This window comes from Larimichthys crocea, chromosome VI (genome assembly GCF_000972845.2).
Source record: "Larimichthys crocea isolate SSNF chromosome VI, L_crocea_2.0, whole genome shotgun sequence".
Lineage (NCBI taxonomy): Eukaryota > Metazoa > Chordata > Actinopteri > Sciaenidae > Larimichthys > Larimichthys crocea.
Genome location: NC_040016.1, coordinates 15305704 through 15323218, shown reverse-complemented (window position 1 = coordinate 15323218; position 17515 = coordinate 15305704). Strand labels below are relative to the sequence as shown.

Below are 17515 nucleotides of genomic sequence, written 5' to 3'. Positions count from 1 at the left end.
GGTTCTTCAGGTATGTAAATGAATGTAATCCTTCACATTAATTTAAGTTGTCAGTTCACATACAGTATTACAGGAGACCTATACATTTACTTAGAGATTATTTCCACTACAGGTTTGTTGTTGGGTCGTCATGCATATCTATATACGCCTCTTCAGATATTGTTTCTTTATGCAAAAGTTAGATCTGGAGTATATATGAACACATAGACTGTAAACCAACTGAAATGAATGACAGCTCAGCAGATATTAATACATATACTGTATACCTTCATTTATCATACTGAAAATATTGCAATAGTCGCATTTCATTTTACATATACTGTACATGTTGTCCTTAATGATATCAGCCACTACACTTGTGATTTGCCATTGCAAACATACCAGAATCCTTTATTGAAGACATACAGGCTGTGTAAGAAAGACATGTGTAATCAGATATGACAGAGAGTCCTTCATTACACAATACACATATGAGTGCCACTCTGATTTTTGTAAATCAAATTAAATAGAAATGACATTCACTCAAATCAACAGGAGGGTTGATATAAGCCAGTCATTTTCTTTCCCAATCCCCTCAAAGGTTAAGACTTGTTGACATATTACATTACAAGTGATGTAAGGTATTCACCACCCAGGCTAGAATGATTTTGTACAAAATATAACATCTGATATCGAAGGGCATTCATTTACATTTCCTGATAAAAATGCGTTACGTAATTATTTCCATGCTATAACTTTGCACCAGGATAACACTGGGCTACTTTCCAATCCATTAAACCTTGCCTGAGATGTCTTGAGATTTAGCAATGAGACACACAATCAAAGACCACCTTGCCCTTTTTTTTTTCTGAATCAGATTTTTTTTCTATATAAGTCAGGCCGCCATGTTTGTTAATTCCCTGATATTTCAGCCATTTCAGAATTCCCAGTTTGAACAGATTTACAAGTATAAGGTGGATTCCCACAAACTGCACAAATAAATAAATGGTCAAATTAATGTCCACTATATTACCAATAAACTTTTGTATATTAGGATTTAATAGAGTTATTTGAATCTCTTAATAAGCTCATCGCACACTCCCATCATGCTCACATTCAGATACACAAGCCAACATATTATATGATCGGCTTCATAATATCTAGTGCAAATAACCAGCAAAGCGTCAATATTAACTGAAGACAAACAACCACAAAACTCAATAAACTCTCTGCTAGATGGCTAAAAGAGAGCCCTGCATCACTCATTCTCCTCAGAGTCCTTTTGGTCCAGTGTTTGAGGGAAGAACTCATAGCAAGGGCTAGTCATCCAACTGGTGGGCATCTTGTGTTTCACGTTCTCCATCCGCCTCACAGTGCAGTTCTTTGACTGCATCCCGGGGTATGGTAGAGTTTATCTCCTTGAAAACCTCTGGTGAGATGTCTGTTCTCCCTCTCTCTTATTTTTCACTTTATATTCCAACAGAAAAGATTACTGCAACCATTTTGGCACCGGCACCTGTGGGGACAAAAAAAATCAAATGTAAGTATTTTTTAATATATTGTGGCTGAGCTAATATATCTGTAAATCCATCCTACGTACCTTCTTGAGTTGTTTAATATCACTTCCTCTGATCGAGTCAAGCAGTTGGTCCCTTGAGTTCTTACCACCTCCTGGGCTTTTTCCATTCATCTTCCTCTGCGACACTGGAGTCAGAGAGTTCCTCAGGGAGTCTACATCCAGCATTGGAGGAGGTGGAGGTGGAGGTCCACCGCCAGGAGGAGGTGGAGGAGGCGGTGGAGCCGGACCTCCAGTTCCTCTTTTAGGTGTCAGCTTTGGTGATGGGATTGGTGAAGGTATGGGAGAAGGTTTTGGGGAAGCTTTGGGTGAGCTTCTAAGAGATCCTCCACCACCTGTCTTGGGCACCTCCAGTGTCCCCTTCTTCTCCCCGTTGGCCTGGGCCTGCTTCTGCTCCTGAAGGCGCTTCTGCCTCTGTCGGTCCATGTTGCGACTCAGTATGTTTGTTGTCGTCATTCTGGGTCCAGCTAACTCAAAGTGGTAGCCCAGTTTGAGCAGGGTGGTGTTTTCTTTCAGGATCTTGGTCATCTCCATCTCAGTCTTCCCGCCACAGATGTGACGCTGGTTTTGAAAGCGAAGCTCGGTCAGTGTGGAGTTGTGTTGCAGCGCCTGGATTAGAGACAGGATACCCTTGCCAGTGAGGTGGTTGGAGTCCAGGTTGATGCTGGTGATAGTCTTGTTGCTGCGTAGCGTGCCGGCGATGGCATAAGCCACGTGGTCATCCGCACGGCAGTTAGCCAAAGCAAACTTTTTAATGTGGGTGTTGTTGTGCAAAGCCTCTGCGAACTCAATGAGTGTTTTTGTCTTGATGACTTCTGAGTTGTTAACATTAAGTTCAATGAGGGAGGGGTCATTGCTTCGAACCTGCTCCATCAGCTCATCAAACATGCTGGAGTCTTCGTCCTCCTCCTCTTCCTCTTTCGCCTTGCTCTTTGGACTGTTTTTGGCCACACAGTTGCCAGGTTTCTCTGTTTCATCAGCTTTCTTATTTTTTCCTTGAGTTTCCTCTTTTTCCTTTTTCTCGCCTACTTTCTTCTCCATGCTGATGTTCCTCTCCTTCTCCTTCACATGGTCACTGTGGTTAACAAGCTCTTCTCTGTCTGTTCTTTTTTCTGCCTTGTCATGTTTCACCTGCACCTCACCCCTCTCAGACGGTTGTCGCTTAAGTTTCACATCAGGATTGTTTTTATCTTCAGCTTTTTTCTCTTCTGTTTTAGGCTTCTTCTCTTCTGCTTTGCTCTCTGTAGTCTGGTCCTCTTGCACCTTGCTTTGCTTCTCTAACATTTTAGAGACAAGTCCTGATGTCCTGAAACTCTCAGATCTCCTTTCCCTTTCCTTACCCCCTTCCTTTTCTTGTTTTTCTCGCAGCTTTGAGATAATGTCTTTGGTTTTGCTGTCATCTTTTCTCCTGCAGTCTTCTTTCTTCTCCTTCTCTTTGCTGTCATCCTTTTTGTCCTGTAACTTAGAAATCATATCTTTTGTTTTGCTACCTGTACTCTCTCTGTTTTCTCTTCTGTCTCTTACCTTATAGTCCACATATTTTTCTTTCTCTTTAGTCTCATCTTTCATGTCACTTTCCTTGCTTTCCTGCATCCGGTATCTATTCGAAAGCCGACTTCGCTCCTCTTTCAAACTTTCAGGACCCTTGCTATTTCTGTCGTCAACCTTAACATCTTTTTCACTTGAGACACTAGCTTGACTTCGTAACCCTGCTTTCGTTGGCATATCATCATTCCCCTCCTGGCTCAGGCCCATCTTCCTCAGATATTCCTGCTTCCGGCTCTCCTTCTTTTGCTCACCCTGCAGACAAAGATGAGGAGTATGATGTTGAAAATGATTAGGGTTATGTCAGAAAGTAAAGCAAACATATGCCAATAACAAAAACAAAGTATTATAGGGTTTAATCAAACTTCCTACTGTTTGAGGGTCTAGTGTCCTGAACCAAAATAAAACAAAGAATGTTGCTGTTGTTTTGCAGAATTTAAAGAGGTCTTTAAAGTCTCATAATTCAAACAATTTATTGGCTGTACAGCACACACATACAGTATGCAATGCATGACATGTACAGTGCAACACCTAACTGTGCAAACACCCATGCAAATACTGTCCTCCTTTACTGTCAAACATCTCCTCGTCCATCTGTTCATTGTAAACACACACACTCTCTCCTGACATAATACAGCCTGTGTGTTTACAGTCAGCAAAAGGACAAGGAACCATTTTTTATAGCGCAGGGATACATTTGCAGCCACGTTGCTTGCAACGTGTTTGATTTGTGAGTCTCCATCTGTTTTGCTGTGTGAAGCCATGGCCCTGGCAGATGTATCCTTAAAAGGCAGTGAGAGTAGGAGCAATCAACCAAGGAATTCCATCAGGCCAGGATTAAGAAGCTCAGCAGGGCCGCCGCTCCATCGACTGAAGTGCCTCTCCTTGAAACACACAAACTGTAAGAAATCTGGCTCCCTGTCAACCAAGGAGAGCTCAAAAATCCTTTATAGAGTGTCACAGGAATAAAAGAAATGATTTCTGAGCCTGTTTCTTCGCTTGTGAGAAGATGATTAAGAATGTGAAATGGATGCAAGCAAGAGGAAAACAATGTTTTTCCTGGCACAGAGGGCAATTCTACACTATTTATGAGCTGGTGGGTGGATGAGGTCCAGTTGCTGGTTTCCTTCAAGCACATGAAAGCTATCATTAGACTACCTCTGGGACAGTGGTTGTTATGCAAGTGCAAATATAGTTTGATTTCATAAACTCTCCTGAAGTCACCCATCTGCAGGTTATTTTATTGATCAAATACAAACAATTTAAAAGAGTACAGGGTCTTGGAAAACATGCATGTCATATTTTAACACTTTTATTTTATGTCAAACCCAAAACAACAATCTAGTATACCAGATAAGTCAAGTGAAGAATTTACAAACCTCAAATGATTGTTCTCTCTGACTGAGCCTCCCTTTCAGATCGCTCTCCTGCCTACTTTCCTGTTTGGCGGCACAGACGTTGTTGCTTGTAGATGGTTGCACAGGTTGGCTGTCCCTTTGGGCGATGTCTGGCTCTATGTCGTTCGACAGCTGCTCCATCTCCTCTGGGGAAAGGGTGGACAGCAGGTTGTCCAGATCTGGGTCCTCGCTGACCTGACGGCCGGTACGGGTCAGGTGCTTCTTCCTGCCCTTTTCTGACACCTTCATCCTGGACATGGTTGCCTATGGTTAGGGTAAAGGCTACGCCCGTGGAGGAGGACAGAGAAGTTTAGTTTCTTTGGAGATACTGAATACGATAGCACGGTGAATCCCTTTATTCAGAATCTTATTATTGTATTGAGTATTCCCATAGGCCAAAGCTTGTGTCCTGCTGTCCCGTTGCGTCCTGCTCACCAAAAAGCCACCAGAGGCATCAGTCCTGATGCAAAGAGGCTGGACTCACAGTCTTGCAGTGAGGAGTACCAGTGATGAACTGCAAGAGCCCCACATCATCAAAGTGGACTGTGAGGCTGGGACATTCTTCAAAATCCTGTGAAAGTGCATGTCCATATTTAGTTCAGGGTACACACTCCTTTAAAGGTAATGGGAAGGGCTGAAGTTTACAGAGATATCAGAGCAAAGTTACAGACTTCCTATTACACAATACATGTTTATATAAAGACCAGTTTTTATTTGCTTGTTTATTAATGACTCTCTGCCACTAGTGTTCGCGAGTTTTTTGATCTTTTCTTTCTTTATTTACTAGTTTAATAAATGAATACATTCCCAACATTTTGGGGGAAACAGGACAAGTTAAATATATAGTTTTGTTCAGGAGTTCAATCTGTGCAGAGTCAGCTAATACAACTGCTATGTGTATGCACAACTAACTAGCTAACAGCAGCTACAGTTACTTCAGCAACAAGTAAATCTGCAAACCGCTTCCCATCTAAAGTAGGTTGGAAAAACAATAGACGCAGCTAACATTAGCTAGTGTTGCACACTCTTGACACTGTTAGGGAGCATAAACATTACATCCATAGGATTTTTCTAGAAAAAAAGAAAAGTTCTTTACATAGAAATCAATTCACAGGCAACTGAGAAAGCTGGGAATGGCATATTGAAACGTTACATGTGTACTGGCCTATTGTACATACACCGACTGGCCACTTCATTAGGTACACTTGTACAACCCAGTGTGATCCAACCTTATGTTTCAGTTTTTGTTGACACTATCAGAGAGGTCATAATTTAATTATGTTTACTACTGGGGGCTTAGTTGGCGCTGTTGTTGTACAGGAGTGCATTATATTGAGAGGTGGCCCAATTATTAGGAATACCTCTCAATATAATGCAGTCCAATTTAACACAACTGCAAACTACAAGCTCAATAATGCACATAAAGCAGAATTAATAACTCTCTGACAGTGTCAACAAAAACTGAAACATTAAACGCTTCGTAAAAGTTGATGACAGAGTTATTATATTGAGTCAGCTGGCTGGCCACAGTTGTAAGTTATATGACATTTGAGTGAAAATGTGTAATCAACTAGAAGACAAGAATACTGTTTTTAGGAACACACATTTCTTTTGGATTGGATGTTGCTTGCCATGACTGTGAAATGAACATTTGCACACTGTGGACATCTAGTGGTCGAAACGATGTAAACACTTTCAGACCTCAGGATTATTTTTCTTGGAAACAAAAAGACATGACACACTGTTGTATTTTACATTCCAAAGTTAAATTTTATGTTAATAGAAATAAAAACTTTTCACACACTTTATATTACAATGTCATCCATATGACAACAGACAAAAAGCCACCTAGACAAGTTATTTTGCCCACTGACGTCAGTTTCATTTAACACACTCATGGAGTTGGTTTAGAAGCACAAATAAACGGAAACATCATTGAGCAAACGTTATGTCAAACTACACGTGAGAGCATCTTACAAAGAAAAGTCAAGTGTTCTCTTTGTGCTTTACAAAGGCTCAACAAATCTGTACACATGGACGTCGCCATCGGAGGAAACAATTTATGCTGTAAACTAGTGGTAATAAGTCTTGTCTTGATTCAATGCATGGTGCAGCAATTAGACAAGATACAGCAGTGAGTCTCAAAATAAAGTTTGCCCAGGCTTCTCTGATCAGCATAAGAGTGCTTTTTTTTTTAATTAATATGCATCTCATCTGACTTAAAGTTTAAGATAAATTACCCCTGAATAAAGATAATTAAAGTATCACCTATTAGTAGTCAGACAGCTAACTGTACAACACATGTTTGAGACATCATGTTATACAGTTCGTACATTATCCAAGGTGCACGTTACAAATGAATTACAGGTTACAGGCCCTGACCTCACTGGAGCCCAAATCTGTAAGTGCAACTTCAAAGGAACAGTTTGACATTTTAGGATAAACACCAAGCACTGGTTATCTGCTGCTTTTCTTGATGTTTACAGGAAATGATACCACTCACAGACATGTGTGGTATCGATATTCTCATCTAAACTCGAGGCAAGGCAGCAAATGAACCTATTTCCCTCATTTTCAAACTATTGGTTTAAAAAAAAAACTTTTTTTTTTTCAACAGTATGATTTTTGGCTTTGCAGCTTGTCCAGAAGGTGAGAACCCATTCACAGTAAAAGGTAACCTTAAGAATAATTATAATAATAAATACCTAATGGAAAGATGCCAAAACGCTAAATCTTATGTTACAATAACAATAGAGAGTGTTTAAAACAACTTGTTACAATATCAGAAAATATTCAGCCCAAGAACAGATTTACAAAATATGTATTTAAATAGTTAATCTCTTTTTTTCCCCCCATCATTAATTATTGTAAGGCGGGACATTTTATTTTAAACGAGCAGCATGACCTGCAACTCCCCTGACCTGATATGTTACAAGAAAAATAAACAATTAACGTGAATCTCACTGTATAAACATCCTACATGGCATTATGGGATTAATATAAAGACTCTAATTCATTTAAAACCAGAAAAGAACTTTGAGAGGAGGACAGATAACTTCGACTGGGGTAGCATGCTGATGTTGACATGTTACATTACAATGGTGCAGCTAATATACTACCATGAAGTAAATTAGTCGAGTCAGATACAAATAAAGAGGAGACAAAGTTCAAACCGTGGAATCCTTTAGGCCATCTGAGCAAATTTAAGACCACATCTTGAACCTTTGAGCCATACATGTCACCTTTTTAATCAAACATGCAATTTGTTTTTCACTTGAGCCTCTACCACATTAAGAAAAAGAACTAACCCTATCAAATATAGATAAAGACATCATGTAATCATATTTTGAGAATGTTGATCAATGACCGAGATGACCTGGAATGTTATTAATTTATTCAAATTTAACAAAAGTGAGGAAGTAAAGCATTTTTCCCTTTAGTAAACGATGAGAGAGCGCCCTGTTTTTAGGTGAGTCTGTCAGAGCAAGACGCCAGCCGGATACCTCCTCACTTTGGGGATGGTGTGATGCCCTCAATCGGGCGTCAGGTTGCAGAACACAATTTGACTTACGTAAAAGCTCCAGAAAAAGTAGGACAATGTTGTAAATAAACAAACAAACAAAAAGAAAACCCTTAAAGTGCCTCCTGTTTTCTTTCACAGGCAAACCACTGCTAGTCAAGCTCTGTTTATTGAGTGTGTGTTTGAGTGTGTGAGAGTGTTGCTGCCTTCTCCGTTTAAAACAGTCATTTCTCTCAGTTGCTGGTGTTTCCCCACTGTGTGTGTGTGTGTGTGTGTGTGTGTGTGTGTGTGTGTGTGTGTGTGTGTGTGTGTGTGTGTTTGTAGGCGAGCCCATCAATGACCAGGATACTGAGGTGGAGAGTAAGGTGGAGGGGCTGGAAAATAAAACATAAAATAAAGTCAGATCTTCATATTGTATTACATTTACACTAAGAACCACTTAAAACTATCACTAACACTAGAGCTGCCAAAAAGATAAAAACCTGTCCTTATGTTGGTACTATTGGTCACATGTCATCATTATAATTAAAATGGGTTTATGCCCTCAGTGTTATGAAACGTGCAGTATAAAAACTTTTATCAAAGTTGACCTTTTCCACTGCTGGTGGTGTAAGACAACAGTATTCAAGTTAGGAAATGTTCAACCTCTGAAAAGCATGATCATAATGAATACATTTCAAGGCAAATTGCCTCTTAGTTTTTTAGATTTCAGCCTGATATTTGTGCTGTGGGAGAGATCAGAGGGTCACCCAAACAATCCCACGGATCATAAATATCCTCAAAAGATTTCATCTTTTACAGTGGCTGTTCAAAGACCTAAAAACCAACCTAACTTATTTCCTGCTGTTAGAAGGGCACAAAACACAACAACACTATTCATCTTTCTTCTTTTCTTTTGCTCCAGCAGGGTTGTGTCATATTCACTGAACAATTTTACTTAGCTACTTCACATAGCTCAGATTTTATACAGATTAATAGAATGTTGATTTATGTGCAAGTCAGGTCTTTTTCCTTTTTTTAAGACTCACTGATATTGGTGACTATTAAAAATAAAAATCTATTTTAAGAAGTGAATTCTTTTGAATCACTTCTTAAACACATTTTTATAGACTCGCTTTTATGTGATTAAAAAAGTGAAAAAGTGGTTATTGCTGTGTTATTATTTTATCTTTTTACCATATTTTAGTGTCTTGTTTTTCTAATTTCTAATACTCAATTGCTTCATATTATCTCGTCTTTTAAATGTCTTTTGCCATCACCACGTTCTTAAATCCTATTTTATCATCCTTTGACTACTTTTGCCTGAATATCATGTTTGTGCTTGTCTGTGAAAGTACTTTGTAAACTCTGTTTTCCAAAAAGTGCTATATGAATAAAGTTATTATCAGTATTATAATTAATAATATCTACTGCTACTCTTACCCTGGCTGTATGCAGGATCCATCAGGTGTGGTGGATAGGGTCCAGGATGCATCACAGGGTACTGTGGTGGCATGCCGGGGTACTGGGGCGCCATTGGATAACCTGCATGTGGATACTCAGAGGGTCCCAGTGGTTTTCCGTAAGCGTCATACATGGGCTCCACTGGGTAGTTGGCCATTGGGATCTGCTGGACTGTGGGGTTAAAAAGAGCAACAGATTGCTGTAAACGATAACCTTGTGGTTGTCTGCACATGCATGGTCATCAAGAATAGAGGTCTTACCATCATAAGGTGTCCTCCCTCTCTGCTGCCTTCTCTGGTAGAGGTAACAGCAGGAGCACATGAAGCAGCAGACCATGGTTGCAATGATGGCCACAAACAGGAGGATGGAGGAGGCAATGCCAGCTAAAGTGGTGGGGCTGAGAGGAGAGAAAGAAGAGGACTAAAGCATTTCATACTTTGATCATCTGGAGTTGTTCCTCCCCTTCTTTCTTCCTCATTAAGTTACTTTTGAAAGGATTAAGGCAGATATGGCTGTGATGTGAAGCTTTTCATTCAGACACACTGCTTAAAGATTGACCCTGAAATCACATCCCAGCTAATGACATACACCCTGCATCTCTCTGCCTTTCTCTACCAAATTCCATCACCTCGTCGTCTCAGTGAAGCAACAAAGCCCTCCGTTTCAGCTCAGCCTCCGCCACCCACTGATCTGATCTCCCATCGGGCTTAATAAGCTGCAGGTTGTCTGCTCGCTACTGGATGGTGATGGATGGTTTCCAGGGCTGTGGAGGAAAACTGCCATGTTGCAGTCTCTGAGGTACGAGCTTGCTTAGTCCAGCATTATCACGATCCTTCACAGGGGACTCTGGCATTAAGCACCATTGAAAGCGCGAATAGCTGATGTGATACAACAACTAATGAGAACATATTACACTGTGGGGACTTGAGCAGGGTCATTAAGTCCAGTGTAACTGATGGGACATGGCGAACAGGCTGGTTTAAGAGCGTCTAGACTTTTGCAGAAATACACGATGATGGCAGACAAGTATTTTCTATATATGTTCATGCAACGCATGTGAATTTACCATGCGGTGATGCAACCGTGTAATGTTAATGTTAAACTACTAAAACCTATCTTGAAGTACAATATTCATATCTCCTCTTCATTAAGGACACATCTTAGAGGGAGGTTATTTTTTTGTGCAGTTTTTTGGCAACAAATCTCCTCAAGCAGAATGTTCAAGTATCCGTCTGCCTTAAGGAAAATTAATAATATGTGATCCCACAGTGATAGCCTAGAATTGTGAACACGAATACAGACTCTAGGTGTCGTGTAAATTAATAAATAAGTGATTAAATTAAAACCCTGCTGCTGCCGTCGCCGCCGCCCACGCCCCCACCTGAACTGGAAGAGCATGCAGCGTTTCTGCTCCCTCTCTGTGATCATCTTGAAGGCGTCCAGGCAGCAGTAGCGCCGGTGGCAGTTCCCACAGCAGAACGTGATGAGAGGGCAGTCGAAGCCGTTGTGCCAGGTGCCGTTTTTATCCACGTACCACAGACAGTCCTCGTTGCCACTGGCTGCAAAACAAATTGCAATAGAAAGCGTGAGGTGGGATGACACTGTGGGGGAAAGGATCCACAAAAGGGGAAAGAAAATAAGGAAGTAGAGCGAGGAGTACGGTAATAAAGAAAGCAGCAGGTCAGACAGACAAAAGTATGTATGTTCCCTCTTACGATCTCAGTTTTACAGACGTGCTGTTGTCTCTGAAGTGAGATTTGTTCTGCCTTCAGGAGAAAAATAAATATGTATTTTGAACATGCACTAGCTCTTCTTTCTTTACATATTTTCAATTCTGGACCAAACACAGTCATTATGCATTATTCAATGGATCCCTGTGGCAGAGGTTGAAAACTGATTAGGTCTCAAGTAAGACTGATTTAAAAGGACGTGCATGTCTGCAATGAAAATTAGTCAATTTAGAGTTTTTCCTATAAATTGACTAGTTGTTTGACCTGGAAAACAACAGACAAATGCACATCATAGTTCCCTTCAAGCTCAGGGTGATCTCAACAAATGTATTTATTTTTTTTTTTGTCTGACAGTCCGGAAATACAAAATACAAAGCACGTTTCAGAGCCTAGACCCATCAATGTTTGGCATTTTTGCTTGAAAAACTGCTTTAAAATGATGACAATCATCAAAATAAGTGCAGTTGTCAGTGGATTCATTGAATAATAGTTGCAGCACTAATGAACCCAAATATTTCTTGGACAATTTGACCAACATTATCTATTAGGAGACAAAAGTACACATACTATGAAATATATACGGTGTAGTGTTTATCAGAAGAATAAACTCAGAGCAAGTCCTGATCTGAGTCGCAAGAAAAGGGATATTAGCCTAAATAAAATAAATAAAAGTCACTCTAACTTGAAGCTTCTCTGAAGTTTCGGAGCGCACTGTGAGGACTGTCGAGCTGTGGATTTTTCTAAGTGTATTAAACTGATGGAAACTCCATTAGAGGACGTCTGCAGTACAATGCTGAGCCAAGATCTATATAGACTTGGCTCCTGAAGCGGTTTGGACTAATTTTGGATGATGACCTTTAAACGCTGGCATAGAGAATCCTTATTCTGCCATTTGATATTAGAAAATCTATTACAGCGTAGTACTGGTTCGCTTACGCTACACAATATGCACACAATACGCCTCCTGCACGCTCGATAGTACTGTAATATTTGCACTTATTGCTTTGTAATACTGATTGTGGTGGAAATGAATGAATTGTTGACATCACTGTGGACCTGAGCCATTCATACATTTGCACTTTGTTTCATGTTGGGAAGCTCCAGGGTCTAGATGAGATGGGCCTTGAAGAGATTACACACTCCCTTGATACAACATGGTTACACACGTTGTTTTGCCATCTTTCTGCACTGTATAAAGCTCAGCACATGTAATGTTACTTTGAGTTTGTGGTCCATTAACTGTGTCCATTAATGCAGGAACATGATGTGTATTCATCAAGCTGTGAGTGTTTTTCCACATCAATGATTGACAGCAATTTGTTCTGTATTACCTCCAATAGTTTGAATGTATTATACTCTTTAAAACTGCAGATAAATGTGCTGGACATGAAAGTTTGAACCACTTTTAAATTAGCTGTATAATGCTGCATAATAATTAAAAAAATAAATAAAAAAAATAAATAAAACGTTTGATAAACGTTTGATAAACGTTTGAAACAAAACAAACTGTAACCACAGAGCTAACGTTCCCTCGGGCTAATGTTAGCTTTTTTTTTTTTACTATTTAAATAAGAAAAAAACAAACAAAAAAAAACAAACAAAAGGTTTGTGTAAGCATTAGTCGTAACACATACGGAGGTTAAACACTTAAACAGTGACGGTTTAGTGACAGTTATGAAGGCCTTAAAAATAAACACTGGGTGTAACGGGTAAATAACGGTTGACCGTTACAAGCTAACGGCGGTGCGGCCTGTGTGGCGCGGAGCCTCTTACCCGGAGATGTGCAGCAGAGGACGGTGAGCAGCGCCAAAGTCAGCCCGATGAGAGACATGTTGCCCGCTGGTGAGATCATCCTCATCCCGCAGAATACAAGCCAAAGCGAGGAGACGTTGACAGAGGAGGTGTTCACATCGGAGTGAGAATGAATTAATAAACACACAAGGATGAGCGCACTAACGGCCCCTCTTTGACATTATCCAGGCCCAGGCGGACAGCGCAGGAGACGGGGCAGCGTTCGTCGCTGCGTCGATCGGTAAATTTATCCGTCGAAATGACACATCGCGGCTGTGACGCCGCTCAACCGGGACGACGGGGATGGTGCGTTCACGGACCGCCTGGAATGTGGGGAAAAAATCTCCATCGGTTCAAACGTTATGCAAGAGAGAAAATTGTGAAGTGTGGATGATGGATGATTTTATTAGTGTGTAATCACCTAAAAAAAAAAAACGCCTTTGTTACCTTGGAATGAGACACAGTGGGTGTAGGAGCCAGGGGCGCCGCCAGGAATTTACACACATATCACATATCTAGGACCTAACTATCCCATCAAAAGCTTTACATGACTCTAATTAAAGGCTTGCAACTGTTTTGTGTATTGTAGTTCAATACTAGCACAATATTTACTGCTGGTGATTTGTACATGTACATTGTAACAGTACAAGTACAGTTCAACTGGTCTGCAATTTCGCTGAACTGTACTTGTACTGTTACAATGACAAATAAAGCCCCTATCATCATCATCATCATCATCATGCAGGGGCGCCGTATAGGAGGGAAAAGTTAGGGGGCAACAAAAAATAGGTAAACACCAATATAAAATTAGCGGGCCCAATTGGATTTTTTTTGTCATGGGGCCCAAAATTCCTGGCGGCGACCCTGTGTACATGCATGCAAGTCTGCATACAGTCTGCAGTGCAGTTCGCTATTTGATGCAAGATTAAAAGCCACCATAAAAATGTGCTAAAGGCCATTTTTTTTATTTTAACTTTTACTGCCCAAAACACATAAAAACAAAGAGATAATTCATTTCATTATTATATTTGAAATATATATACACAATGATGATGGTTTAATAATTTTTTATTGATGTTTACCTATTTGTTGGGGCCCCTGGTAGGAGCCATATGTGTGTGTATGTTTTGTAGTATTTTTTGTTTCTGTCTAATTGGTAAGCACCCAGCACCAGGTGTATATAATAGGATTTAAATCAGTTTGAGTTGAATGGTGGTGGGGAGCACACCAGTTCTTACCGGCATCACTGCATCCAGCTGAAAAGCAGCTTTATGTTCCAGTCACCAACAACCTACATGGTAATGTTTTGTCATTTCTTTATTTTTTGCAATAAATGGGGAACCTTACCCGAAACAGAAGAAACCTTTGCACATTATTTTGTTTTACCTAAACCGAGTGAAGAACAATTCTCAAACCACTATTAGCGACTAATCAAGTTACTTTTTGGTAGTCATAACAGTGGGTGTTCTTCCTAGGAGTCCACCATGTTGAACAGTGGCCCTAAATGGAGAAACGAAAACAATGGCTCTAGATAGGGTCTTTTGTTTTTTTCTCACATGTTTCACAACTGCTGTAGTTTCTCCTTCAGGCTTGGAAGGAGAGGGTGAGGCAAAAGGGGGTTGTAATGAGGACGAAACTCAGGAACATCTTTTAATAAATTGTTATAGAACAAAAAATGTCTGGTCCTTATTACAAAAAATAGGTCTTAGCTTTACAATAAACTATACCTCTATAGTATATAACATTTTTCAAGAAAATATGTCTTCTAATAAAAAATAACTATTTCAGTTTGTCATTAGTATTGTAAATAATAAATTATGGAAAACTAGATGTAAAATGATTATTAACCAGACAGTGATCGATAGCGAGTCAGTTTTTAAACAAATAGTGACTGATCTTAGAAGACGCCGTTCACTTGATAGTAGAGGGAGTCTTCCATGGCATATTTTGACAATTTGATTGCTTTGTATTCTGCTCATATGTATATTGTGTATGTGTGTGTATATGTATGAGTATAACATGTCAGGGTGTATGTGTACATATGGTTTTGTACCCGTGTGTATTTTAAACTGTCTTCTTTTTTTCTTTCCTCTTTTGTATGTGTATCAATAAGCTGTGTTTCCATGTTCGGTTTTATACTATATTACTAATAAAGTTTCTTAAAAAGCAAAAGGGGGTTCAATCTGCAGCTACACCACTACACACTGGTCTTTTTCGATAAAAGTATGAAAATGTGAAACAACAAAAACAAATTATTACAGCAATATTAAAGCCATGCTTTGGGACTCTACAGTTATAATTATTGTAATATTAGGAAACTGATTTAAGTGTAACACTGAATTGGTTAGTTTATAGTGATTAAAACTGGGTTAGCTGCTTCATGTTTCTTAGTAACTGATGTTTACGAGCACCCGTGAATGCACCTCGAGAGGTCAGCGCACCCCCCTCCTCCCTCGCCGCTCCGCCGCACCGTGTGGATGGAGAGAGACTTGGCGTGGTCTGGATTGTAGCACGTACCTGATGAAGAGCACAGCTCCTCATGATGTGTACAAGTATTCCCCGTGGTGGTGTTGGTGCTAAGATATCATAAGGGAAACTATATTTATTATTAAGATGAAATATGCTGCAGGCATCCCAGGTCTAAACAGTGTAAACACAATGAAGTTGGCTTGTGAGGCAGGTGCTAAAGTCAAGTTATCTCAGTGAGGATTGAACGTAGAGTACAGCTCCCCCTTGTGGAGAATCTTCAGCCCTCCCAGATGTGCCCTGAATCTAAAAATGACAAATCAAATCAAGAACTAATCACAAGATAGAGCATTAATAATAACTATGAAACCCTCCTGTGTTGTTGGGGTGAAATCTGACCGATTTAAAACTTCATAAAATCATAAAAATGTTATTTTTCCTTTGATTGCCTCAAGGCCTTGATATTGAATGATATCCTCCACACTAGGCGTTTGACTATCTAAAATTTCTGACCACCACTTTCATTGAAGTTTCTAATCTAATCAACTTTGTTTGTCCCAGTGAAAAATGATCATCACAGGAAATTAATGGGTAAAACTAGATTATCTTCACCCATTAGATGGAAAACATCTCCATGCAGACCCACAATCACAAACACATTTGGTGATGATTATGGTTGAATGATGTTTTTTTTGTGTATGTATCTACGTAAGAGCAGGTCACACACAGAAACAGCACAGTAAGGGTTAAGACTACACTCGGGTGATTTCACATGATTAGTAATTAATCAGACCACCTCTGAGGTCTGTGTGAGCATGTGCGGACTGCAGTTTTGTTGCACCCGTGGCAGAAGTTACACCTTTTATCATCAGACTTGTTTTACCACAGGTTACATTAAAACGTAACTAAACTCTCGGACCACTTTTTTCCATTTGAAAACCACTGTATATGGGTATTTAAAGGTCCAGTGTGTCAGATTTTAGGGGACCTCTATTTTCAGAATAAGGCAGACATAGACAACCGTTGTTGGCTCCTTTACACTTGGAAGGCTGATGGATGACGTGAGGAGAATACAATGCAGCGATTGCATGCAACTAAATCCCACACACTGGACTTCACTGGTTCATACTTAGCTATTACATTTGAATTTCGCTATTGGCTGATTTTGGAGGCAGCTTTCGTCACCAATAATTCTCTCCCTCCCCAGCTGTCAGTCTGTCACTACCCTGACAGAGGCCGAGCCCCCTGTAGTGATTGTCCACTGCTGGATTAAATTTGCTGAGAGTGAGGGAGCCAGCAGATTTGGGGGATTTAGTTAACAATGTCTCTGTTTTATTCAAGTGTCCCAGTAAGCCATGAGAGTGTGACAGCGAGGCGGCACACTCACTAACAGGACCCCGAAGCTGAAATAGCTACATGGAAAAGAGCCACTGTTCATTTGATTATTCACACGAATCAAAAAGGACAACTCTCAATCCGTCACTGCTTGGCTTGTCCTCCAAACAGGACATGAACAGAATATAATGCACAGTCAGGACTGTATAACAACTGGCGCCAACCTGCCCTCCATTTAGGACTTATAGATCTTCTATCTATAAATCATCTGTATATAGACGTATACATGCCACAGCTAAAACCAGACACAGAGTCAATACCATTACTCTGTGCAATACCTGTACATTATAATTTATCCTCATTGTTTACTCTTAGTTATTGTTCATTCACACACAAGCTACTCATGCTGTGCATATATATGTATATACTGTCATATCCACCTACCTCATGTACATAACACTTGACTTGTAGCTATTATGTTATTTTTGTGTGATTTTACATACACCTATCTGTATATAGATAATAGTTTTGTTTGCTATTATCCGTCTTTGTTCAGCTTTGTTGTCTCGTTTTAAGCTGTAATATTAAGAGCAATGTAAAGAAATAGTTAAATTCCTTGTGTGTGTGTGTGTGTACACATACTTGGCCAATACAATTGATTCTCATTAAGTTTGATGACCGCAGATCATTTTGGCAGCTCTGATTAAACTGATGATCTAATTAAGAGTATTCA

At 39.9% G+C, this 17515-nt stretch overlaps 2 protein-coding genes across 2 annotated transcripts; both read right to left on the bottom strand.

The window, feature by feature from the left end:
- Positions 1-359: 359 nt before the first annotated feature.
- lmod1b (leiomodin 1b (smooth muscle)) lies at positions 360-5742 on the bottom strand. The gene is made up of 4 exons (XM_010756091.3): positions 4933-5742; positions 4480-4779; positions 1580-3355; positions 360-1495 (listed from the first exon to the last, which is right to left on the bottom strand). The coding sequence occupies exons 2-4, from the start codon at positions 4753-4755 to the stop codon at positions 1469-1471; spliced, it is 2079 nt and encodes a 692-aa protein (XP_010754393.3). The 5' UTR covers positions 4756-4779; positions 4933-5742; the 3' UTR covers positions 360-1468.
- A 499-nt stretch (positions 5743-6241) lies between these two features.
- shisa4 (shisa family member 4) lies at positions 6242-13308 on the bottom strand. Its single transcript, XM_010756092.3, has 5 exons — positions 12964-13308; positions 10842-11019; positions 9721-9857; positions 9440-9631; positions 6242-8391 (listed from the first exon to the last, which is right to left on the bottom strand). Exons 1-5 carry the CDS (start codon positions 13046-13048, stop codon positions 8351-8353), a joined length of 633 nt encoding a protein of 210 aa, XP_010754394.2. The 5' UTR covers positions 13049-13308; the 3' UTR covers positions 6242-8350.
- Positions 13309-17515: the final 4207 nt, after the last annotated feature.

Excerpts from the sequence above, each read along its gene's own strand:
- lmod1b (XM_010756091.3), bottom strand. The coding sequence starts at position 4,755 with ATGTCCAGGATGAAGGTGTCAGAAAAGGGCAGGAAGAAGCACCTGACC. Across the intron at positions 3,356-4,479 it reads AGAGAGAACAATCATTTGAG|GGTGAGCAAAAGAAGGAGAG; the intron begins GTTTGTAAATTC and ends CTTTGTCTGCAG. Across the intron at positions 1,496-1,579 it reads ATATTAAACAACTCAAGAAG|GTGCCGGTGCCAAAATGGTT; the intron begins GTACGTAGGATG and ends TTGTCCCCACAG.
- shisa4 (XM_010756092.3), bottom strand. The coding sequence starts at position 13,048 with ATGAGGATGATCTCACCAGCGGGCAACATGTCTCTCATCGGGCTGACT. Across the intron at positions 9,858-10,841 it reads TGCATGCTCTTCCAGTTCAG|CCCCACCACTTTAGCTGGCA; the intron begins GTGGGGGCGTGG and ends CTCTCCTCTCAG. Across the intron at positions 9,632-9,720 it reads AGGGAGGACACCTTATGATG|TCCAGCAGATCCCAATGGCC; the intron begins GTAAGACCTCTA and ends TTAACCCCACAG.